This window comes from Manduca sexta, chromosome 9, assembly GCF_014839805.1.
Source record: "Manduca sexta isolate Smith_Timp_Sample1 chromosome 9, JHU_Msex_v1.0, whole genome shotgun sequence".
NCBI lineage: Eukaryota > Metazoa > Arthropoda > Insecta > Lepidoptera > Sphingidae > Manduca > Manduca sexta.
In genome coordinates this window covers 9,682,809-9,709,925 of record NC_051123.1, presented here as the reverse complement: position 1 = coordinate 9,709,925, position 27,117 = coordinate 9,682,809, and the positions used below count along the sequence as shown (strand labels likewise).

General features: G+C 34.8%; 1 protein-coding gene across 2 annotated transcripts in view; it reads right to left on the bottom strand.

The window, feature by feature from the left end:
- Positions 1-27,117, bottom strand: part of LOC115449516 — a 92,333-nt gene that overhangs the window by 27,466 nt on the left and 37,750 nt on the right. Inside the window, exon 1 of one of the 2 annotated variants that reach the window (XM_037436795.1) lies at positions 6,733-6,913. The exons of the other annotated variant lie outside the window; for it this stretch is intronic. Within the exon in view, the coding sequence (XP_037292692.1) occupies positions 6,733-6,743 (11 nt within the window). The 5' untranslated portion in view covers positions 6,744-6,913. Of the gene's footprint in view, positions 1-6,732; positions 6,914-27,117 lie in introns of those variants that run through there. 2 annotated transcript variants of the gene reach the window in all.

Below are 27,117 nucleotides of genomic sequence, written 5' to 3'. Positions count from 1 at the left end.
CAAATAATGATATTTCTGCTCTACATGGGCAAATTTAGACATTTCACCTCATGATAGATCCCACTATTGAGATATCAAACCAGTTTTTAGTATAGAGGACTGTATATTTAACATAAGGTAAATACAGAAGACAAAAACTATAATGATGGTTACGTTCGGTGGTCTCGAAGTCAAGTCCAATATGGCACCCGTCCGTCCTTCCTGTCATCGGTGTTGCCAGCGCGGAAAGGCCATAAACACCCGCGCGAGGCATAGACACCCACAATTATGCTGGCTTGCCCGTACCATACTGCTTTAAACCCTAGGCAAAGTTTAAATTCGAACCATAGTAAAATTTATATCATGTTAATAACATTGTGGCCGTGGCTTTACGTTATAACGAGTCATGATAATGAAGATTGAACGCGAATATATTAAAAGTGAAAATACAAGAACTATACTAACTAGTTTATTATTATAACACACTTTTATATCACGGACGTGCGAAGTGAACTTATTAATAAATAAAAAAAACATACAGTCGAATTGAGAACCTCCTCCTTTTTTGACGTCGGTTAAAAATTAAAGAGCGTTTTTCGACACGCCCTTATTCAATCTGATTAAGGCTATGCAATATTAGTTTTTATTAGTTTTGCCTGTCAAACCCTTCTGAGAATGCAATCCTGGGGAAATTAGAAAAACCCACAGAGAATATTATAGCCCCAAGATCAGTTAGTCCATTGATAATTATTGCCTCAAAATCAGCCAATCCAAAGATTATTTACTAACACTAGACAAAGTATGCGATAGAACAGTTAAAATAATTAATGAGAAATTAAACAAATGATATTCTTCTTAATACCTACATTATTTATTAATAGTAAACGAATACTATTTTTTTTTTTAACTACTATACTTCAAATATGCTATATCTAGTATAATATTACTTATTCTTCCTTACTTCACAAAACGAATACTAAACAATTTGTTTTTTTTTTACTAACTCGACAAAGTCAAATACTATACTCGAAGTTTGTTATTATTGCCTATATATAATTGATTCACTGTTTTTTCCCTTTTACACATCGATTAATTCAACAAAGATAAAAACAAGACTAATTAAAAGTATTTTTTATTGACTGCGGCATAAGATTCAAAACGTCAACCAATATTTTTATAATTAACATTGATTTCTGACATGTTTGTTGGAAAGTAAAGTTTCAGCGTTCGTGTTGATGATTATAATCGACGAAACGAGATCTCTTTTGAGATTGGCTGAAACCGATTACGTCTCATGAGTGTACTTAATAAATGCACCGTCTGTTACACCGAAGCGAAGGCTTTGTGCTGATGATATCAGCCCTGTATTATATATTGTCTCACTGCTGGGCAAGGGCCTCTACTACTGAGAGGGATTAGGTCTTATTCCAACAAGCTACCCTAGTGCCGATTGGTAGACTTCCTTTGTATTATTACTTATAATATCAGCCCTGTATTATATACTATCTGACTGCTGAGCACGGGCCTCCTCTACTACTGAGAGGCCTTATTGCAACACGCTGGCCTAGTGCGGATTGGTAGGCACACACCCTCATAATTCCTATAAAGAACTTCTCAGGTATGCAGGTTTCCTCACGATGTTTTCCTTTACCATACTAGGTTTCAAATAAATTGCTTCTTTGATTTTTCAGTCTAAAGTCTTTTATACGTCATTCCCAAACTTCGTCTGTCACTCTTCGCTCCTTTATCTCGCTCACGAACATTATATTCCATTACATACATCACACTACTGTTCCATAGTCACATGTAGTACTAAGCCTCTATAGGAGGTCCTATAAATGAGGTCGTTTTGAACACCTTTAAGCCAAAAAATATTTTTTCAATAGGCTTAATTAACCGCCACGGCGCGGCACGGCACGGTGTGAGTGTCGGCCGCACACGGCAAGTTCCTCTACTTTTACTTTATATCATGTCGAGAAAGTAGTTGATAATCGTTCGCTCAAACTATCGACACCCACTTCATCAGACATTGCAGTCTGAAATTTATAATTATAGAGGTAAGGTAGATAGTTTGTCTAACGCTTATTTGATATGTACAGAAAATGCATGTATTTCGAATTTAGAACTGTTAAGATATATCAGACGCTATATGACGATCAACATGTTTAACATTAACCTTACATATTATAGCCATGATGTGCAACATAACGTAGTCATTCATATGCATCTATTTTGGTAAAATGAACCGCCAACTTCCTGATTAAAAAAAAATTTAAGTATATAATTGTTGCTTGCTCTGAGTGACTCGACCACAAATATAAAACATGAATGTTTATAAGGGTTTGGCGCATATCAAGGTATCCCACAATATATTTTCATCCTAAACCTTACACAGACAGGTAAATATTCAGAAATAAAGTTCATTATAAGGATACTGTGTAGATAATCAATAAAAAAAATCCCTTTTAATATTAATATTACACGTAACATGCGCTTTCCCACCAATATACAAACATTTGAACCAACATTCCACCATTTGACACCGTAAACATTGATCCAAATGCATTCAACATTTCGTAACAAATGACGTATACAAGTTCGTTGACCGTGATTTGACATTCTTATTGCAAGGTTTCGTTTCGTCAGCAGTTACTGTATTGCTTCGATGCTGTATTGTTATGGTTGACGAAGTAAACACAAAGAAATGCAATTGTCGTGGTGTATTCCTATGTAACAAATGAAGAACTAATCAATTGAAAAAAGAATTTATTTCGTTTAAAAGTATGCAATTTCAGTTGAAGGTTAGGAAAATTATGGCGAAGTTTGGGAAGTAATCGGAGTTTCGCTTGTCTTGGACAAGTCGCTATTGTGTGTTTGAGCGGTCTCCGATCTCAGAACTGGCCGCACTTATACCATGGCTCTCCTGCACACTCCATGGATTACAAAAATACACGAGATAAGAAGGTCAAATAGAGACTCAACGACTACATCTATCATTTAACTCTGTTATTCAAAAATCAAACTTGTGATATTTACTTAGTGTTGCATTCACTCGACTAAAAGGTGGCTATCGGGAGCCGTAGCCGCATAGCAAGGAATACGCGGCTTCATTTCAACAAATGATGCCAAAGGAAGGGAACCTCTGAGCCCCAAAAGAAATGAGGCTCGAAGCAGCATTATGTTGAGACGGTTCCAGGGAATTCGGAAGTACTCTCGGTCCCCCGGAACCGTTTCACGTGCACAGAAGCAGGTCACCGCAGGTTTTAGTCGGTATGAAGGTATAATTGGAGAAGGCCGGTGAGTCCGACATAACTATTCTTCCGCTCCCCAGGTTCCAGAATCCTACCATAACATGGATTTTTACTGCGGGAGAAAAAAAAAGTGTTGCATTAATTCACCCTAGTCCCTATTACACCTCGTAATACGACGATACATTACAAATCCATCAATAAACTTTCACAAAGAAGCGAAAAATAATCCTCAACAAATTTAAAAAGCTGCAAGTATCCATAAATAAATATCGCATTATAAAATATGAATAAAATACCTCAATTCAAGTCACGCTTGATAAGAAATAAGGCCGTGTATACGCTCGCGTGAGAGCGCGCTCTCAGGCTCTCACGGGCGTAAAATGCCCGCACCCGATGTTACACAGTTGTTTACGGCCTAACCCTACAGTTCAACTTCTTTATCACTTTGAATTTCGAATGCGGTTAGAGGCAAAGAGATTAGAGACGTATTTTATTTGTTGTTAAATATTTTTTGTTAGTTCAATTTTTTTTTATTGTTGTTAATCTTATTTTGTTGGTATAGTTATTTATTTTACGTAATCAATAATTCCTTATAGGTATCTGTCTTGGTCAGTACTCTATCGAAAAACCGACAAATAATTTTCATTTAAATACAGTCCATAACCACAATAGCAAACGACTATTCAGCCACTTCACATCTCTCCGTCCTTTTCTAACATATTCATTTTTCAAACAACATAAAAGGGATGCAAACATAGTTTTCCATTTTTAACAATCGTTATAGAAAATTAGCACGAACTCGCCAAACACGGGCCAGACCAATGACAAGTATAGAAAAATTAGAGTAACAAAGTAAATTTTTCAAATTGAGTTAACATTGACCAAAATAAGAAAGTTAGTGGACACGAATGTAAACTTCAAGTTTATGAACTTTGGTAAAACAAGAAATTTCCTATTTATGTCCTACTGTTTATTTATTTTCTAAAAACGGAATATAAGTAATTTTTACTCTTGGCATTAATTGTAAACCCAGTACGAATTTCTCGATTATTTAAAGAAACTTAATTTATTATTTATTACAACATAATCAATACCTAAAACGCCTTTCATAGAATATTGAGGCGTACTTCACCAAACAACAACTATTTCCTTCTCATTACACAAGTAACAAAAGTTATAAGCGTATCTACTGCTTCAGGAAGTGTCAAAGTGTACGCAAATGATTACAAGATGGCGTCTCTCGTGTGGTCCGTTCCCACAGGCTAATGTGCAGCTTAGCTCTGTTTTTGCGATGTACAGTGGCAGCCGTATGTTTTTACTATAAGGAATTTAAATAATAATTTATCTTTCATCAAGTGAGAGATGACATAGACGCAAAACAAATTATTTTACAACTAAAAAGTTTGCGTGTTTTTTTTAAATCTTGGCAATCTTTATAAATATTTCTGTACAAGATAGATTTTATTTAACTTCCGCATTAGTCAGGTTGTATTATAAAACTGCTTTTACGCAAGATATATCCCTTAAAAATCAATATCTAAACAGCAAAACAATAAATAAAGAAATCGTATGTGTTTAAAAAAAATGTCGAATTAAAAAAAAAACAAAAAAAAACATCGGTATTCAATATTTTGCACCTTGTGCCACACTCAATACCTCCTATAAGTACATCAATAACTTATGACACAAAACTAAAATTACATAATCAAAACTGAATCTTCCTGATCTAACACGACGTCTTCCATATCGTGTCCGAGTGTACACAATAAGGATGCGCGCACACGGCACGTCTTTGTTGCATAATGCGCATGATTTTGATATTTCACGCTTGAACGTGTGAGGAAGCCGCCGGGTCCCGTGTGATGTGATCGCGGCAACTGTTCTTACGACGACCTATTTTCGACTACATTTTCTACGAAGTTGAGGTTATGTAAGTTTTCGCGCCAAAATATTTAAACATTTTTTTCTTTCTTTGGCCACGCGCGGTTTATGCATCTGCCAGTGTCAACGATTCAACGATAAATTATATTCTAAACGCCTTTGAGCTATGTTTATTTGTTTTAAAGTACACTGTCGCTTAAATTATTTTTAAGGATTATAATTAGATTATAATGTTCTTGACGATATTAACTATTCATAAGTCTATCATACATATAAATAACTTATTACGAGCTTCATAAAGTGTATAATGTTCAATCAATGCCCATTTATCATAAAAGAACGATTAAACTTGTAATAGGTATATTTACGTTTGAGCGGCAACAATGCGGCATGACCACAAAAAAGTTCTTTGTACACGGATGGGAACTCTATCATCGGATAACGACAAAATTTACGATTAAATTGGTCAAGGCATCTGTTCAAATGTTTTGTGGACGCATCGACGCGCGATTTTTTTGTTCATTATTTTTATTTTTAGAATAATATTACGTGTTGCTCGCGGCTTTGCACACGTGAATTGCTTTTCCCCTACAAAGTCCATAATATACTGTATTCGCTACAGCGAATAACGCTGTACGATGCCAATGGTAAACTATTTAAAAAAATCTAATTAAAAAAAACATTATTTCCAATGAGAGCAAATTACCGGGTAAAAAAGTAGCCTATATGCTAATCCAGGCCATAGTCTATCCGTATGCCATATTTCATAAAAATCTATTCAGTTGGGTCTGAGTTTACTTCTAACAAACATCCAAACATTTCCACAAACTTTCTCATTTATATTATTAATAAGATAATTAATTAATGAAGGCAACATAACATAGTCGTCCTTTTAGATTTAAATTTTTATGAAGTAGGTTGATGATAATTCTAGAGTATTTTTAAACCGATTCTGTTGACTTCTGCATTCGAAATTCGAATCCCATTCAAAACAAACGGAGTTGAAAAAACGTTCCATTCATACACTCCAAGTAACAAAGAGTTCATATGAAACAAGAACAATTATTAAAAAATGTAAGGCACAATGGGGCGCAATTCTTTGCCTATTTTCAACTGCGTTTACAAAACATTACTTTTTCACTATAGATTACAGTCCAGCACAAAACGAAAATGAAAGTTTCGATTAGTTTTTGTTACAAATTCACTTTCTTTGGATGCCGCGAACCAATAATGAGGTCTCGATTGTTAGTATCATTTCAGAATTAAAGTATTTCCGCAATAATACTTTGACCTCAGCTATAAAAACTGATTTGTGGTTGGAAATTTAAAAACATCTTAAACATTCTTGTTTTTGTTAGGAAAAGTGGTAAATTATCAATTTACTTATAAAATGGAATTTCTAATCGCGTGAACATTTTTTTTTCGCTTTAATGATTTATTTTTGCAAATCTGAGATTTTTTGGTGGTTGAATTTTGGCTTAAAGTGGAATAATTTTAATACATTTCTCATATCTTATGTGAAACTCATTCCTAAATACATAAAACACATTCTCTGTGAATCAAATACTATTACAAAAATCAATCAAAGTCTGTGCTAATAAATAAATCAATACAGATTTACCTCAAACTCATTTTCGGTTATTCCATAGACATTCACTGCTATAGATGCTATGCCACAGATCCTTATTGTCACTCACAATATTTTGACTATACACACATCAGACGCACCAAGCTAACCGTTCCTTCCTCAATACTAGACACTACATCAGGATCTACACTTCAGTGTAACACGTCAGTCTGTTAGAACAATTCACTATAAAAAATAATGATTCACTATGCATTGTGTATGCAACAAGCGTACATTCAAGGGCAACTATGACATCTTGACCGTCCATTAGGCGGGAATTTTCGGACCGTGTAATTTGTCATAATTTTCTGTAAAAACAAAGGGTTGTTATATTTACAGTGGTTTTTATTACTGATGTTTTGTTTAACGCTGAATTATTATTTTGAACGATTTTATCAATCTTACTTATAAAAATTTCGCTATGCTTAGTTAAAACACAAATTTACTCGATCAGCTGTTAGTCTAAACCCGCCATCTTGCTATTAATAAGGTTTAAACTAGGAACCGGTGATGTTTTTGACAATCATTTAAGCAGTTCTTAACCACCTCTTAACGCTAAAACAAGTTTATAAGTAAAACAGTATATCTTTACTTCAAACTGCTTGGTAGATAGCGGCTTGGCTTTGCTGCTTTCATTGCTAAAATCGTTAGTGGTAAGAACTAGCTCGCAGTGACGAAAAGTAAAATTTTCATAATGGGCACCCGACATAACATATAGGTATTATTATGCATTAATGCGGTCTACAAATCGTTCTGATAATAATTAGATTCTACAGAAATTCTACATAAAGGGAAGCCGGCAGGAATCTGGTTAAATAAACCCTTCGCCACTGCTAGACCGTCTACCTTATAAGGTATGTAGACGCGCATATATTCCAGGAACCAGATATATATTTTTTTTTAATTTTGATTTTCCCTTTATTATTGGGAAGGCAAAGGGTTCTAGCCCATACAGCCTCGTCATTAATAGTGCTTTCAATGAGATTCAATACAAGGCCTAAGCCAAGTCTTCGTATTATTTCCTTGTTAATATTATTTAAATAAGGCCAAAGCCAAGTCTTCATATTAATCAGAAAAATGAACCAATGCTACTGCTAATTATCAGACCATAGATACTGTCATTAGACTACGGAAACAGTGTATTGATTTCAGATAAATGATCTGTTATGTATTTAATCTCATTTAATTAAATACATTGTCCTTTTCCATTTAAAATGTTTATCTAAACTGTATTTGATAAAAACTTTATAACATAAAGTAAAAGTGCATTAACAAATTATCCATGCATCTACACTTTTTGCCACGATTTCCGTTTAATCTGCCAAATTCGATTAGTTCTGCAAAAAACTAAAACCGTAATCTGGATGTTTTGCCGCGATTTCAAAGAAAATCGCTATAAAATTGTATCTGAGTGAAAGTTTGATCAAAACTCATAAGTGTGAGACGAAGAGCAAAATGCTAATGAATTTGCGCGCAACAATGTGTTCTCCAACTAATTACAAGAGTTTATTTGAGGAAAGTGTGAGAGATGCTCTAATCATTGCGTATGTATAAGAAATGTTTATTTTTATAAACGTTTGAAAGTTGCTTCATTAGGTAAAGCATTAGGAAAAAAGTGTATACACCAGGGCTTCTTCATAAGTAAAAGTATGTATATTATTAAAATTTTTGTTATACTTGTACAGCAAAGTGACCCCACTGCACCTGATTCAAGTGGAGTGGGGTCCAATAGAATGTCGATTGACGAGAGATGATTACCCCTCGACAGTCGACACAACTATGCTGTTGGAACCGGATCTACACAGGCTGATTCCGGAACGCAACTCACTTACGTGGGCCACTATGGCGGGTTTTAACCTTGTGCGCGATGATCGCTGTCCAGGCGGATATAAAATGTACCCAACCACCGGCAAAAGTATTAAGACAGACTACCCATCCTAGTAGAAAATGTCTAACGCACATCAGTATCATAATAGTGCCGTCTCTACGCGTTTGCAATGGAATGACTAGCGTGACCAACACTGACGTTTAATGGTGTTTTTAGTCGCTTATCATTCCAAAAGTCACTGTGCGTTACTTGACATGATGGACGTCAGACATTAAGGAAGTCATGTGGAACAATCTCTATGTGATCAGAAGTATCCTAATCACTTGGTTTAACTAACGAGTCAGTCAAGGAAAAGAATGGATTAATTTTTACAATTAAGGTAATGACGAGGCAAAGATTCAGTCGCATACAGCCGTGTAGGTCCCGTGTCAGGGCCGAGCAATTGAAGTCAGGCAAGTAAGCACAGCAATTAATCACTACATAGTATAAAACAAAGTCGCTTTCTTTGTCCCTATGTGTGCTTCAATCTTTAAAACTACGCAACGGATTTTGATGCGGTTTTTTTTAATAGATAGAGTGATTCAATAATAATAACATCCATTAAATAGTGGAGAAATAATGTTATTTTGTTATGTTATACCCGTGCGAAGCCAGAGCGGGCCGCTATGTTTTTATATACAACGTTCACAGTTTTTCCGTAGTGTATTTAGTATCAGCATTGCACCCGTGCGAAGCCGGGGCGGGTCGGTAGTAGATTATATGCTAATGGGAGACGGAAATTATCTTTTCAAAATGAACCACTGTGTTATTAGATAAGTACATGACTTAAATTATAAACTCTATTGCATTCAGTCAGGCTATGTCTAGGAGTATAAGCACAATTCGGGCGACCGTAGAGGCACATTCTCATTAATTCGACATTAAGTTGGCATTGTATTGTACATTGACCTGAATAAACAAGCCAAGATATAAATATTAAAAAGTACGTACTAAACTCAAGATTAGACGTATACGATACCACATAAATTGTGTTTTTTGATGCTCACTGCCCTGTCACTGTCTAATCCCTGTGCGGCTGTGTGACTAAACCTTTAGCGTGTGAGCTGTAATGACTTTGTGTAATTGAATGTTGGTGCCTCCATACTTATGAAAATATTCCGTGAGTGAGTGGGCTTTCTTTACGCGAAAAAATAAAATAATGCAAATTATTTTTATGCACTAAACGTCTCTTAACTTAAAAGAAATAGTTCGGTAAACATATCAAAGGATGCGCAGGCGCAACGCAAAAATATGACGTTACATACATTTTATTTGGTTGGGGTGTTGTCTTCAAATAATAAAGGATGTTGTATGAGCTCATTAAACACTAATGTTTAAGTTGGCTAACTTAAAAAAAACCTATAACTAACCAATGGTGTTTCATAAATTATTAAAAGACAATATTGTGATTTCAGATTTTTAGAAAATTTCATTATATTTGCGATATTTTTCGTTTCATGCGACATACTTTACTTAATAAAAAAATACTAGCCAAATAAAAAATCACAATAATAAAAATTAAGGATACAAGCATTGGCATCTTCCGTCATTAAATTTATTGAGTATCGATTATCATAATTATATCGATAAAAAACGTGACGATAACGTGTTTATGGTGTGGCACGCGCATCGATAATATTATCAGAGTATAGGATCGGGTATTGTATTCTAATTTTGAATTTGAATTAACGATGGAACACATCTAAAACAGGCTTATTATTTTTACAAAGGACATGTCGTTCGCCTGATGATAAACTTCGTCGACTACCAAATGGTAAGCACTAAGTAGAAATACTATCAAAAGTTTATAAAGATATTGTGAATGATTATAATGTGTATTTCAAGTTATCGGTGAGATAGCTATCATGTTAAAATAGTGATTGATGTTCTGTCATACATCAAAATATAAATTATCGAAAAGAAAATATAATATAATATACAAAATACAAATATCATGACTTCTATATACTTGAATATAATGCTCACTGTCCATGCAGTTTGGCCAGTCGCGAGTAATCTATATAGTAAGTCTACATATCACAATACAATTTTGATGTTATATATTCAATTTGACTAAATATTTATAAATCATCTAACCTACAAATCGCAGATAAAACAAAAAAATATTTTGATAATTTGACATAAAATATAAAAAAAAAACGTTAAAGATGTCACAAAGGTTCAATAAAAATATAAACACAAAACATTTAAACGTAGAATGACGCGCGTAAATCGTTTTCATTACACATTTACATAATCCGATCGTATTGTCTAGTGTTCGAACAAAAAGTTAATCGTAATGTGACACTACGCGCTGTGTATCGAATTCTCCGGCGTATATTGTAAATTGATATCCATTGCATTAGTTGTTGATATATGTACCTATTATGTACATATGTAATAAACGACATTTGCGCACAAGCTAGCAAACTTAGTTATAGAGCTCATAATTCGGTTTAGATTAATCCTTACGATTTTGGAGAGAGGTAGTTATCGTATTCGTCGAAAATCATTATAAGTAAGTATTAAGTATTAAATTATTAGCAGCGGCGATAGCCTAATTGGTTGTGGAATGGACTACCGAGACGAATGTCCGCAAGTTCCAATCCCAAGGGCACACACCTCTGACTTTTCTAAAGTTATGTATGTATTCTTTGTGAATTATCGCTCGCTTTAACGGTGAAGGAAAACATCGTGAGGAAACCTGCATACCTGAGAAGTTCTCTATAGGAATTTTGAGGGTATGTGAAATCTACCAATGCGCATTAGGCCAGCGTGGTGAACTAAGTCCTAACCTCTCTCAGGAGTAGTAGACAGTATATAATACAGGACTGATTTTATTATTAAATTATTACAGCGCGGCATAGTCTGGGAATTGTGGAATTCGAATCGCGAAATCGATCAAACTTTTAGAAGTTTGATATTTTAAAATAAACTATTTTGTGGATTCTATCGCGGTTTTTATACTATAAGTTTCTCCGGACGTTTCGAAGACTTCGAAGCCTTCGTAGTTCGCTCCGTGACATCCAGAAAATAGTTTTATTTTAATGTCTAACATTCGCGTAAACATAAGAAATCATAAAACAATTAAGTACATACTAAGTAAATAGTTCATACAAACAAACGAATCACCTGATGATTATGACAATAAATATTAATACACCAAGCCTTTTAGGAAAATAAAACTTGCAGAAAGAAGTGAGTAATGACTTCTCTTGCAATCTCGTTGACCACATTGTAACTCGCCAGTCGTTTTACTTTTACTATCAGTTTTACAGTATATTGTCTTTAAGTCCTCCATTGCGAAAGATAAGTTAACCTTTCATAACCTCTGTTTTTACTCACTAAAATCTATAGATTAACTCTTGAAACTTAGGAAAAATTTTGATAAAAAGGCGAAAATCATAAAATCACGACCTCTAAGATATTATGTAAACTATGTTGGCCATCGCCTAATGTTAAAATAGCGCTAATAGTGTCTTCACAGCACCGTGACAATTGACTACATATTTATTTCATTATAGCCACGTGGCTAAGGCCCTTTAGCAATTACTATCATGTTTTCTATTAAGTATTTGAACTTTTCAGGCACGTAAAGTTGTTTGTAGTGCGCCAGATCCCTCCAATAATGTCGGATTGCCGTCTCAGTGAAGGAATAGAGAGTGCACCTGTGTATTGCACACACTCTTGTGCACTATATCTATAGTAACTTACACTATAGTAATTGGCTGATCTCCCTTGTGATTGGCCGCCGTGCCCGATATTCGACTAGAATAGATTCATTCACTTGCATTTTTGCTTTTAATATCTGACGTATAAATCTACCTTTTTAACTTCTATTACCCTTCTGTGCCAATAAAGATTGATAGATGTTATTATATAAAGGGCCAACAGATAGTCATTACTGGAGACCTTAGTAAAAAATCACAACATTTGCGAGTGTAGTCTGTGACAAAATTGATGAGACGAAGCAAAAAATCGTTCAGTAAAACTAAAGAACGAACAGGTCTTGGTCAACATAAAAAAATGAACATAATATTAATAGAACGCAAAATTTATTTAAGAATCTATATTTGTAGCGAAATATAGATGAACAAAGACCATTTAAAACTAAACTGCAAACACGGCATAAGATGAAAAGCAGAACATAGACAATAATTCGGTAGTCGCGAGACGATTGCTCGACATAATAAGAACGGTAGCTGGAACGCTCGGCTGCACACCTTTCACATATTCTCATGCTTGTGTATTAACAAACCAACCCAATATCTGTATTATGGAATATGGACCTTATATTTTCATTATAAGGGACGGAACGGAACATGTTGACCCAAAAAACTGTTTAACACGCAGTAAGTATTTATGGTGCATATTATATGTTTATTCTAAAAATAGTTTGTCGTTATTCTAATATGCAAGGCGTTGGAAGTCCAAAAAAAAAACAAATTAATTTTTATTTATGATTTTTTATAATCTTTTTGCAACCTCTTTTCATCCGAAGGAACATTTTCCAATGTCTATATTTCAAGTTATTTAATACCTTTTTAGCCCTTGTCATTGGAGATTAGACACTCACACACACGGCGAAAAATACTCTATGTTTACTAAAATCAACTGCATTTCTTTTTAAATTTACAACCATCACTAGCAATCTATATGTAAATTGTATTTCTAATATACCATTTGACACCAATTAATATTAGTTCCGGTATCATCATAAAATAAAAGTTATAAGCAAATTAATAGTGAATAAATAATCGGATCAATATATTCCGTCTATAATTATATCGCTCTTATTGCTAACGATGGTTAAGATAATGGTTATGTAACGGTTATATAACAGAGCATGTGTGATGGACGTATAAACAGCGGAAATGACATAGATAGAATTTGCTGTCCGCGAAGAAATTGGGGGAGCGGCTTCTAAAATCAAAACCGATTTTTGTCGGTCCGATTTTGTGTAGCCAGTCTACCATATAATAATATAATATCAGCCCTGTATCACTGCTGGGCACTGGCCTCCTCTACTACTGAGAGGGATTGGCCTTAGTCCACCACGCTGGCCTAATGCGGATTGGTAGACTTCAACCCACTCAAAATTCGTATAGAGAACTGCTCAGGTATGCAGGTTCCCTCACGGTATTTTCCTTCGCCGTTTAAGCAGACGACAATTCATATAATAGTTATTACATAAAATATGTAGTTCGTATATATTTTGATCAAAATTCAAGATAATGTATAAAAATTTTAATTAATGTCTCCACCATTCTGAACATGTCAACTCTATAAGATTCAATTTGACTAACGCCACCTTTACATGTAGATACCATATTTTGGAATACGATTTTCGTCGGACCAATAAAAATCGGTCGTCTGTAAAAGACCAAAAAAAATCGGTTCGTCTAAACAAAATAAGCACTTCTCGAACCAGCTAATCATGAAAGTGTACATTAACATTAAACAGTGTTATCAAGTTGTTTCCAACTAAATAATTTACTCTATCAGGAAATGACTTCATTCACTCACCAACCTGTGATCTTTAACTGGTCTTTTAACCGCAAGTTTAACCTGTTTAGGTCCTGTTATTGTGCTAGTAGTATTGACATTGCTATAAAAAAAATATTGCTTTGAGTGACGAGACGAGCTTGCCGTTCGCCTGATGGTAAGCGATACAACAGCCCATAAATAGTAGAAACACCATCCAACACTTTGAATTACAAATTATTTTTTGATATCCTGAGACATGAGGTGTTATGTCTTATTATGTCCAGCAGTTACACTGGTTATAATTTTAATATGTATTTATAATGTACAGACATTGGCCTGTTACAATTTAATTACATATAAGATAATACAATGAATAAAAACTCCGTTTATCTCCGTTTACTACGTCTATTCGCTCTCTTTCCATTCATCATACAATTTACTTTCCTTTTGTCTGTAATGTCATCGAAAACTTGGCTTACATCATCCAAATTTTAACATAATTTACTCGTATGACTCCATCGTACGTATCTCACACACAAATTACGACATATTACATGTCATTATTGCAATGACTAGCAATTTGTTTAATGCATGCCGTTAACAAACAATTTGCATTCCAATTAATTTTTGAAATAGATACTGATAGTAAACGCCACTGGTCAATTGCACCTAAAGCTGTACATTGCATTGAGTTACAAATTAGATGAATGATTAGACGAGCAAGCTGCTCGCCTGATGCCCATAAATATTATCAACACCTGGCAACTTCCAATCACTAAATTTAGCCGAGCAAATTCTAACAGCAATATATTGGGCAAGAACTTCTAGATGCGTATACTAGTAACAATATTTCAATTATTCTATACAAGTTCTGCAAGCTTCCAAATTTGCAGAAGTCAGCTTCCTATGCTTATTGACATGGAAAAAATTCTTGCGGAGGTCGACTACTGCAAGTTTTCTTGGTCATCTAAGCCGTCCTTTAGATTACGTTCGACATCCGGAGATACTTTCGTCAACTAAAATGTCCTTCAAACCGGACAGCCGTGCACATGCAGCCATTTTATACTATGACAGAGCAAACGAATAAATATTTTACACCTAATGATCTTTGATAAACATCTACAGCACCACAGATATCTAATGCCTCATTTAGACTATCCGCAAACAATTCGCCGAACTTGGCGAATAATTCGTGCACGAATGTGTCTGAATTTTGAATAACGAATACACCCGAATAAGCAGTTTACACGCTCGTGTTCATAACTATTCGTCTATACTCCACAAGTATCTAATCAAGAGTTAGATATATTGATGACCTTTAGAATAAGCTTAACACAAACAAACAAATTTCTCGAACCAGAAAAACTCTCGTATAAAAGAAACCTATCTAGTAAGGCTCGACCGAGATCTCGGTCTCGGTCTCGGTCTCGGCATTCTCGGCGATAAATCCAGCCGAGAATTTTGTCTCGGTTCTCGGCTAAAAACCGCCGAGATTCTCGGCAATTGCCGAGAAACTTTGTTCGGAACAAAATGAGATTCAAATCAGCGCGCGGCCATATTCGTCGCTCGGTGTGAGTGAGTGAGTAGGCAGTCTGCGTTGTGATTGGTTGGAGTCCCAGTTGGTGAACTGCGGCCGCCTTCGCGCCGTTCGTTCACGGTTTATTTAGCCATTATTGTTAAATAGAAATTAGTTAAAATATTGTAGTTAATAAAAGTAAGTAACAAACCCACATTAGGCCAGCTTGGTGAATGCCTAAACCCTCTCAGTAGTAAAGGAGAGATGTTCCCAGCAGTGGGATCCAATATTTAATACATCGTATAAATTGTATAAATGTAAGTACTTTTTAACAAACTTCAAAAAAAGGAGGAAGTTATCAATTCAACGGGAATGTTTTTTTTTCTTTTTTATGTTTGTTACCTCAGAACTCGCTCATTTATGAACCGATTTGGAAATTTTTTTTTATTCGAAAGAATTTCTCTCCAGATTGGTCCCATAATTTTTTTCAACATCGCTTCAGTAGTTTGGTTTTAAAACTATAAAACTAGAATAATTATGTCGTCCTAAAAAACGAAATCGCGAATTTTGCTTTCCTATGACGTTTTTAGTTATGTTTTTGCATTCAGTTTGGTTGAGTGTACTTCTCATATACTTATACATATAACATAACATCTTTTCCGAGTGTCAGGGGTAGGCAAGGGCGTAACATTTCAGCGCGATAGTCTGTGTGTGAAACATATCAGTTGTGTTTTTGGGTTGGGTTTAGTTGACTCTACTTCTTACATGCATACATATATGTATTTAGCATCACACCTTTTCCCCATATTTAGGGGTAGGCAGAGATGTAACACCACAGCGCAATAGTTGTACTATGATCGAAATATATCAGTTGTGTTTTTGCGTTAGGTTTGCTTGAATCTACTTCTTACATACAATATATATAGCATCACACCTTTTCCCCTTTTCAGGGGTACTCAGAGGTGTAACTCCTCAGTGCGATAGTCGTATCGTGAGTGAAACACGCCATCGAGACGGTCTATTTTTTACTAACACAAAAAATCAAAAAATAAAAATAATTTTAACAAAAAATTTAACCGCCTTCAAAAACCACTCAAAACCAAAAAATAATTTCACGTAACAGGTATATATTGGATACCAATTTTGGAGTCGGTGCCTAATTAAAATTGCTAGTTAAGCTATATTTGTTGCATAGTCCATGTATGATCTAAATTTCCTATATACCTCACATACCTACCTGTTATGTGAAATTATTTTTGGCTTTGAGTGGTTTTTGAAGGCGGTTAAATTTTTTGTTAAAATTATTTTTATAAGTATTGTTTTGCTGAGTTATTACTTGTACGATAAAAGGAGACACTCTTTGAAGGGTGAAAATACCGAAAAAAAATGTTTACACTGTATTATGTTATTGACTTTGATTGTTAAGCGGTTTTTTTTATAAAACAGTGCCTACTGTAGTATACAGTTAACAAATTTTTCATAGTTTATTTGATTTGTCTATTCTCGGTCTCGGTTCTCGGTCTCGGCCGAGATTTTATTTCATTCTCGGTCTCGGTCTCGGTCTCGGCCGAGATTGAAAAACCCGTCTCGGTCGAGCCTTACTATCTAGTATATTCGCCATTAGGTTTTTAAAACCGGCTCCTTATGTCAAAGGAAGGTAAGTGAAATGGCGCCAACGTATCATTAATACGTGCGGACGCCATGTTTGTGTTACAGCACGCGTGTTTACCTTATTTCCGCTTCGTAACTCGCAATTTCCGATTTATTTCACCGTTCGATTCACTTTCTCCTCTGATCAATTAATGAATGCACAATACCATAAACAACATAGCGGGTTTTTATAGTTTGCAAAGGTCAGTTATAATTTAACGGATTTTTTTATTGTACGAGTCTATGGATTCCAAATTTGAAATACTTCTACTAGGTACACAAGCGCTTAAAGCGAAAACAAAAAAGTGTTTATAGTCTAATAAAATTACAGAATAGTTCAATGACTTCTTGTTAGCTTTGAAACATTATTACGTACATCATTAGACGAGATATTTTCTAAACTGATTATATTTGAATAGGCTGATGTGTCCATGACCACTGAATACAAACATTTATATCATTTAAGATCTTATAGCAACGCCAACATCTGAAGTGATAAGCAAAGTTGCAATAGATGCAACAGTCCGTCTACTTAAAATACTTTTTGTTTCTTCTAGCGATATTTCCGTTCCGTCAGATATCTTAATGAAGTTAATCAAACCTTTTCAATATGTCACTCTTCTTATGCTCTTATCTTACCAATTTGGGGTTGACACCTTAGTCAAAATATAACTAAAGCCGTATTAATATGTTATCTGTATTAAAGTAATACTTTAAACGGAACTCTATTTCTTATTGCGTATTGAGACCAAAAACCTGCAAGCGAAAGTTGTCTATTTAATATGCGTACAATTTTCGATACAATTTTGATCTACTTGCGAACCTGTCAGTATTACATAACAATGTCGAAAATATCTAATTAGGGAGCTTAGCAATAGTTCTCGTTTTAGATTTTTTATTAACAACACGTAACAACCTCTTAAGAAAAAAAAGCGAATATTACATCTGGCCACCTCGCTATCTATTTGATTATGGAATAAAATAAAAAAAAGTACTGGCCAGCATTATTGTTAACTTTTTTAAGATGGGTTATTATAGAGGTTATATTTTCTTTGAAGAGGAGCAAGTCATTGACCTCACGGTGGTTAATAGCGCGCCTGCGCGTCAATATGTTCAGATGCTAGAGCATCTAGAGATTGGTAAATAGATCAAATTAAAAAAAAAATACAATACACACGTGAGAAGATTCTTCCTTCCTTATACTATAAATTCTTAGCCACTTAGGACTTCACCATTGTAAGATATTTATGAAATCAAGAGGCCCATTTACGGGGGCATATCCGTTGAAAGACATCTTTAATAGCTGGTAATAGAGTCAAAAAGCCTATATTTTGATTTCATTTAAGTATACTATTAATAAAATCAAAATATTCTATATACCATATTCAACCAAACAGATAAGTTTTTTATAGATAAAATTATAATGAACGAGGAAGACATTTACGCAACACGATATTATAATAGAAATATGAATGTAATGTAAAAACTTTAGATTAATTGCCGACGCGATTTAATTAACGCGGTTGTGTAACACCGTGTCAGATTTCAGAGATTATATTCATATTTTCTCAAATATATTCGCAAAGAAGCATTTATATAAGTACTAGATTTTGCTTGCGGCTTCACCCGCGTGAAGGAGCTTTCCGGGTCCCGATATATAGTTTCCCGGGATAGAAAGCCTATAACCTTCCCAGGGTCTTAAACTATCTCCATACCAAATTTCATAAAAATCCGTTCAGTAGATTTTGAGAAAATCGAACACATACAGACAGACAGCCTTTAGGGGCTTTGTTTTATATGTATAGACAATATGAGCCGTACACAATGATTACTCCTTATAGGGCTTTACGTATATAGTACATATCGTGTTTTGTCGTTTTGAAACCTTCTGTAGTTTCCCCTGACTATGGAGAACTTTAATAGTCTGGTTGAGTCATAAGGGCTATTTTAATCTTTTATCTGAGGGGTCCCTAATTGAATAAACGTAATTATAAAAATAAATCAAATTTTCATATTTTATCTCGGTTTTTGTATTTTAATATTCTCCCGACGTTTCGAAGACACGCCTTCACGGTCACGGGGCGGACTGATGTGTAGATTGTCCAAAAAGTCAGTTACAATATTTACCTACATTAAATTAAATACAAAATCCTATTACGCAATCCGAAAATTAGTGTTAATTCGATGTCTTACATTCGCGTAAACATACGAAGTCAAAATACAATCATCCTTACAGTCCGATCTTATGGGATCTGTACCAACATAAACAAGAATTATAAGATGCCAATTAACTTGTAATATTTAAATCTAACAAAAGTACATTTTCGATTTTTCTGAATATTACAGTACGCAAAAACATTTGACTTCCAAAAAGCCTCTAAATTTATTTCACTGCGGATTAAATTCAAGGTTTAATACGTGGTATTAAAGCGTCGTTTGGCAAATTAAATAAATCTTTTGTCGGCATTCCGAATATTACACGACCCATCACTCTTCGTGTTACGTGGGTGTTACGTAATGTGTGATTATAATTACTTTCACATTTCTTGTTTTCTCGGTATCGATTTTAAAATCGATGTGTAAAATCGATTGTTTGTTTTATGAATAGTTATCAATAATTTATGGCTGTGGATGTTTAGGTAAAACTTTTTGAACATATTCTGTTATGTCATTATTTTAACAAGTAAGATTAGTGTCAACATTATATACTTAGGTACTTACTTTCAGCTTATATTATGCTAATTAACTACTTAAATAATTACTTATACTATGACATCACGTCTTTCTAATACAGCTCTTTTTTATGCAACCTGTAACATTTAATACAAACTTTTTTGCATGTATGCATAAATCAAGGCGCAAAAGTAATGTCATGAACCCCTGATAGTCACAACGATCTGTACACAAATCTGCGCATGCGCATTCCGTGCGGAAGCAGCAACGCAGACCACGCTGCGAATATAATTAATAATATCAGCCCTGTATTATATACTATCCCACTGCTGGACACGGGTCTCCTCTACTACTGAGAGGATTAGGCCTTAGTCCACCACACTGGCCTAGTGCGGATTGGTAGACTTCACACACCCTCGAAATTCCTATAGAGAACTTCTCAGGTATGCAAGTTTCCTCATGATGTTTTTCTTCACCGTTAAAGTAAGCGATAATTCATAAAGTTACACACATATTTTTTAGAAAAATCAGAGGTGTGTGCCTTTTGGGGTTTAAACCAGCAAACATTCGTCTTGGCAGTTCGTTCCACAGCCAACTAGGCTATCGCCGCTTTTTAATGTAATTATAAAAAAATATAAAAAATAAACACATAAGTACTTAAATAGCTATTGTAGCTAGCTAGATACAATAACAATAATCTGCAATCAGTTGTAGCTGGAAGTACTGTCGGAATGTCCGATTTGGATTATTAGTTCACTAATAAGAAGCTTTTAATAACTATTTTTTATTTCTACATGATTTTTTTCCGGGCGATGCCGAGAGCATAAAAAAAAGTGTGTAGGTCTACTCCTACCCGTGAAAACTACAACTGTTCTGCGGTACGTGATCTCTATTAAAATTTGTTAAATGACCTTTCAACTTTTCTTGCTCATTACCTCGAAACTAAATATTTTCAAATCAACTTCGTGTTACATAAGTTTTTACTTCTAAAAGAAGTCAAAATAATATTATTATGAATGTACATAAAAAGGTATCAAACAAAAATAACCCTTGTAAACGTAAACAAAACTCGACAGTTCCGTGTCGGAAGCAGTTGCAGGTCGGATGGGCGAGCCGAGCGGCTTTCATTTCTCTGAACCGCCCGAGAAGCAAAAACTTGCGGAACCGGCGCCCGCCGCGCGCCCCCGAGCGCCCGCCCGCACGCCGCCGCGTTTCCAATGCCATTTATAATTATATTTATTTGTATTTTATGAATAACTTTTTGTTGTTTATCTATTGTTATGTGTCAAGTAAAATGGTTTATAAGAAAAAATATAAGTGATATGCGAGGGTAGGATAAGTAAACACCACGACAATATTTATTTCTGGCCCCAAGCATTGTGTTCCATTTTTAAACGACTTCAAAAAAAGGAGGAGGTGCTAAATTCAATTGTATTTTTTTTAAAGCACATTAAAGCCAATATTATTAGTTGGCATTGGGAGACTTAACATCTCATGTCCCAGGGCGATTAGCGCATTGTAATGCCATTCACAATTATATAACTAAAAATTCGGGTGGTTTTACTCCTTATGGGTGCTATGACAGTCAGACGAGCTATTAACTCGTCAAATACAGGGGACACTTGTAATAACGCATGACAACGCAACCACACCGCGTGAAAGTGAAAGGGCGCGGATCCACTGCCCGCGCCGGACGCACCTACAGCATCGAGACTCGAGACGAGCCCGCCAATCACATGTACCTGTCAAAAAGGCCTTATTCTCTATAACAATGTATACTCGTAACAGGGCCGTGTTACATCATCGTGAAATTTGCGTGGAATGGTAGATGTCAATTGAATTGTCGTAAACGCGAGAGGTTATGTCTAGTAGTTATACTGGCTACAATGTTCTTCAAACTGGAACACAACAGTGACTATACAGTGCTGCTTGGCGGTAGAAATAGACATTGCGGTGGTACCTACCCAGGCGGACTCTCAGATATGAGAGACCTACCACCAGTAAATAGTAATGACAGTAAAATGATAATAAACACTGTCACATGGATATTTTAAGTGTTTTTCGAACCATTACGAATCTGTTCCTAGTTCATCAAATGGCAAATAATCTCTGCCCATACTGATAAAGTCATGGAAATTTAGTGCAATGATAACCGCAAGGAAACAAGTAGACTCGAAGAAAAACGCAAATTAAAGCCCGTCTATCCATAAAAACATCCTGCATCTACTAGCTTCTATAACAAAATTCATATCATCTGATAGTGGGATCATATTCGCGTCAATATTCAAAGTAACTAGGCCTACTTCACAAGTAAATTTTATTTGACAGTATCATATTAAACAGCTAATGTAGATAGTACTCATTTTATTAGCATTTATTTGGGAACATAGATAGAGTATGACTTTTGTGTTTAGACGGCTTATACATTTATGTGGCAATTACTCAGAAGTTGTGAAACAGGCACTAAATATTCCTCCCTTAACAGCTCAAATATATTTGAATAGTTGAAATTAATTTTCCGGATTGTCCCCCCTGTGACCATGAAGGCTGCAAAGTCTTCGAAACGTCGGGAGAAAAAAAAATAAAAAACAAAAAACCGCGATAGAATCCCGAAAATTTGTTTAATTTCAATATCTAACATTCGCATAAACATAAGAAATCATTATATTTGAATAGGTTTTCTTCTGTTCAATGATGGTTCAGCGAACATTACGAGTCAATAAAACAAGTTGTATGTCAAAATAGCAACATAAATATGCATACAGTGCATCAAGATTGCGCATGCTCCGTTTACGTGGAAGAAATTTAATTATGTTGCAGTTATATTTAGCTTTGCTCTACTATTGCATAGAAACGCTATTTCAAAGCTTTTTGAACGCCCGAGTAAGTCCAGCCCAGAAACATATTTGTGTAAGTATCATGTTAGCCTAATGTAGCGAGTGTGACGGGAATATTGTAGCTTTCGGTTAATAAAAAAAACATTTAATAGGTTCAGGACATTGATGTATACAGTCAGACTTATAAAAAATTCGCAAAGCTATGCTTAGAAAACACAAATTTACTCGATCAGCTGTAAGTCAAAACCCGCCATCTTGCCTATTAATGAGGTTTAAACTAGAGAACCGGTGATGTTTTTGACAGCAATTTAAGCAATTTTAAAGCACCTCTTAACGCTAAAACAAGTTTATAAGTAAGACTGATAATGTATAGACACGAACGTCCAAAATCTGCTGTTAGAACTAAAGTTCGGTGTAGCGACAAAACATCAATCGTCGTCCAAACTTTAATCCATGAAGCATCGGAATGTTTGCCGGCAAACATGACAGCCACATTGACATTTACGTGTGTCACAGGAATATAACCTTATATACTTCATAATAAGGTTATTTTTCCGTGCTAAAGCGCTTTAAATAGATTATAAGGAAAATTGCAACCAATACCGGATTGCAGTACACTTCAGTTGAACATAGTGAGCGTTCGGAACGCCAGATCTAGTACATATATATCGACGATTTACTAATTCTTATGATTACATAAAATTCTTATTATAAAGAGGTGACAGATTGTTATATATTTTGTACTTAATTTCTTTTGGTAAAGGCATATTTTAATGTGCTATAATGATAGCTTTTGTTCCGCATAACACCTGTTACACGAACAAAATATTCACCAAAAGCAAATTAAATAAATCTAAACAGCACATGAGCACTTAAAAATTAAATTCATCATTCATCTTATTTTTGTTTTTGTATGGTTTCATTGAATGATAGAGTCATCAACGATGTCAAAGGTGGTGTCACACATCAAGTTCCATTGAATCTGATCATTAAACTATATGCCACATAACATTATTAGGACATCATAATATCGACGGTTAAAAGGATAATTGTCTTAAGCGACATTTTTTTGCGACACAAGTTTCATACATATTAAAAATCAGCAGTTTTTCTAGGATTTTCTAAAATAGTTTTCAAAATAAATGTCGCTTAAGTGAATTAGCCTTTTAATCGTCTGATGGTTACAAGGCTAATTGACTTAAGCAACATTTATTGTGACACTAAGTTTCATACATATTTAAAATCAGCACTTTTTCTAGGATTTTTTAAAATAGTTTTCAAAATAAATGTCGCTTAAGTGAATTAGCCTTTTAATCGTCTGATGGTTACAAGGCTAATTGACTTAAGCAACATTTATTGTGACACTAAGTTTCATACATATTTAAAATCAGCACTTTTTCTAGGATTTTTTAAAATAGTTTTCAAAATAAATGTCGCTTAAGTGAATTAGCCTTTTAATCGTCTGATGGTTACAAGGCTAATTGTCTTAAGCGAAATTTATTGTGACACTAAGTTTCATACATATTTATAATCAGCACTTTTTCTAGGATTTTTTAAAATAGTTATCAAAATAAATGTCGCTTAAGTGAATTAGCCTTTTAATCGTCTAATGGTTACAAGGCTAATTGACTTAAGCGACATTTATTGTGACACTAAGTTTCATATATATATAAAATCAGCACTTTACCTAGGATTTTTTAAAATAGTTTTCAAAATAAATGTCGCTTAAGTGAATTAGCCTTTTAATCGTCTGATGGTTACAAGGCTAATTGTTTTAAGCGAAATTTATTGTGACACTAAGTTTCATACATATTTATAATCAGCACTTTTTCTAGGATTTTTTAAAATAGTTTTCAAAATAAATGTCGCTTAAGTGAATTAGCCTTTTAATCGTCTGATGGTTACAAGGCTAATTTACTTAAGCGACATTTATTGTGACACTAAGTTTCATACATATTTAAAATCCCCGTGACCACGAAGGCTACAGTCTTTGCAACGTCGGAACAAAATCATATTGTAAAAAACCGCGATAAAATCCATAAATAGTTTTATTTCAATGTCTAATTCGTGTAAACATCATTATTCTTCAAATTTGAATTATAAAATCAGTAAAAGAATTCTTAAGATATATAGTTATGTATGCGTATTTTACAAAGCCCTACGAAACCATTTGAACCAATCCATCTTCACTTAATAGATGTTAAGTTAAAACCCGCATAACGTTCAAATGGCGTTAGTAACAGTCCCTAAAGCATTCAGTACTGACGAGTTCGACCCACTTTCATATAATTTAAACGCGCAAAATTAACGAGTCAATGGTATTAAAATCACGTCCAGTCAAACATTTGCAACTTTATTGTTAGCCCCATAAACCTGTACTGTTTCTTATGGAAATGTTGATGAACTCAGTGCAATTCAATGTATTGTGATTTAAAATATTGCTGTTGTTATGCATAGGTATAATCAGGTAAATTGTAACACAGTTAACATGTTTCGTAATTCACACACTAACTACATGAACCGTAAAAGTAACAATAACAGCTAAAGTAAGAGGCATTACGGTTGGAATAATATTTGTATCCACCCGGATAGCGACCACCGTAGGTAAAATATAAAACCCCCCATATTGGCTCACATATGTCGCATCCCGATATCAGCCTGTGTATATCTATACTATTATATAAAGCTGAAGAGTTTGTTTGTTTGTTTGTTTGTTTGTTTGTTTGTTTGTTTGTTTGTTTGTTTGTTTGTTTGTTTGTTTGAACGCGCTAATCTCAGGAACTACCAGTCCAAACTGAAAAATTCTTTTTGCGTTGGATAGCCCTTTGTTCGTGGAGTGCTATAGGCTATATATCATCACGCTATACCCAATAGGAGCGGAGCAGTAATGGCTGATCTCAGGAACTACCGGTCCAAACTGAAAAATTCTTTTTGCGTTGGATAGCCCTTTGTTCGTGGAGTGCTATAGGCTATATATCATCACGCTATACCCAATAGGAGCGGAGCAGTAATGGCTGATCTCAGGAACTACCGGTCCAAACTGAAAAATTCTTATTGCGTTGGATAGCCCTTTGTTCGTGGAGTACTATAGGCTATATATCATCACGCTATACCTAATAGGAGCGGAGCAGTAATGGCTAATCTCAGAAACTACCGGTCCAAACTGAAAAATTCTTTTTGCGCTGGATAGCACTTTGTTTGTGGAGTACTATGGGCTATATATCATCACGCTATACCTAACAGGAGCGGAGCAGTAATGGCTAATCTCAGGAACTACCGGTCCAAACTGAAAAAATATTTTTGCGTTGGATAGCCCTTTGTTCGTGGAGTGCTATAGGCTATATATCATCACGCTATACCTAATAGGAGCGGAGCAGTAATGGCTAATCTCAGGAACTACCGGTCCAAACTGAAAAAATATTTTTGCGTTGGATAGCCCTTTGTTCGTGGAGTGCTCTTAGTTATATATCATCACGCTATGACCAATAGGAGCGGAGCAGTAATGAAACATGTTGCAAAAACGGGGACAATTTATTAGTTTTGAGAGCTTCCGTTGCGTGCGCTGCGTAAATGGTTAAAGTTATGCAAAAATGATGTATCACGGGATAGTTCCTCTTAAAAAGTTCTAAAAAATATATTATAAAACAAAGTCCTCCGCTGCATCTGTCTGCCTGAACGTGTTGAACTCAAAAACTACCCAACGTATTAAGATGAAATTTGGTATGGAGACAGTTTGAGACCCCGGGAAGAACATAGGGTCCCGGGAAACTACTACTTTCATAACGAAAAACTTTAGCCTGAAAAACTTTATAACGCGGGCGGAGCCGCGGGAAAAGCTAGTTCCTTTATAAAAGGGCGGTATAATTGTGTTGATAGGTGAGGGTACCAGGTGCAGATCTTTGGGCTGTCGCTCAGGGCCCCGATTTATAGGGCCCCCAACCCTCATTAAGACAATATACACTATATTAAACTTTAAAAAACGTTTATGAGAGTTAGTGTAAGAAGTTAATACATAACCAAATTGATTTATATTGCAATATATTGCCATAGTTGTTGTGTGTCTCTGTAAAATTTAATAAATGATATATTTTAATATCCTCTTTTTTCTCCCATATCTACATTGTTATCGAAAATAGATTTCAAAAATTTACTGATTGTCGCCTAGATATTGTCTTTCAAGCGTCAAATTAAAACGGACTTTCCCTAAGCATATGACATCCCGTAATGTGATTATGGACGATTTTACTGCAATTTACAGCACAAATTGAAAAAACTTATGTTTTATGAGGACAATATGTTTCTTTAGTAATAGTTTGTAGACATCGCGTGTGAGACGACGATTCTTTATA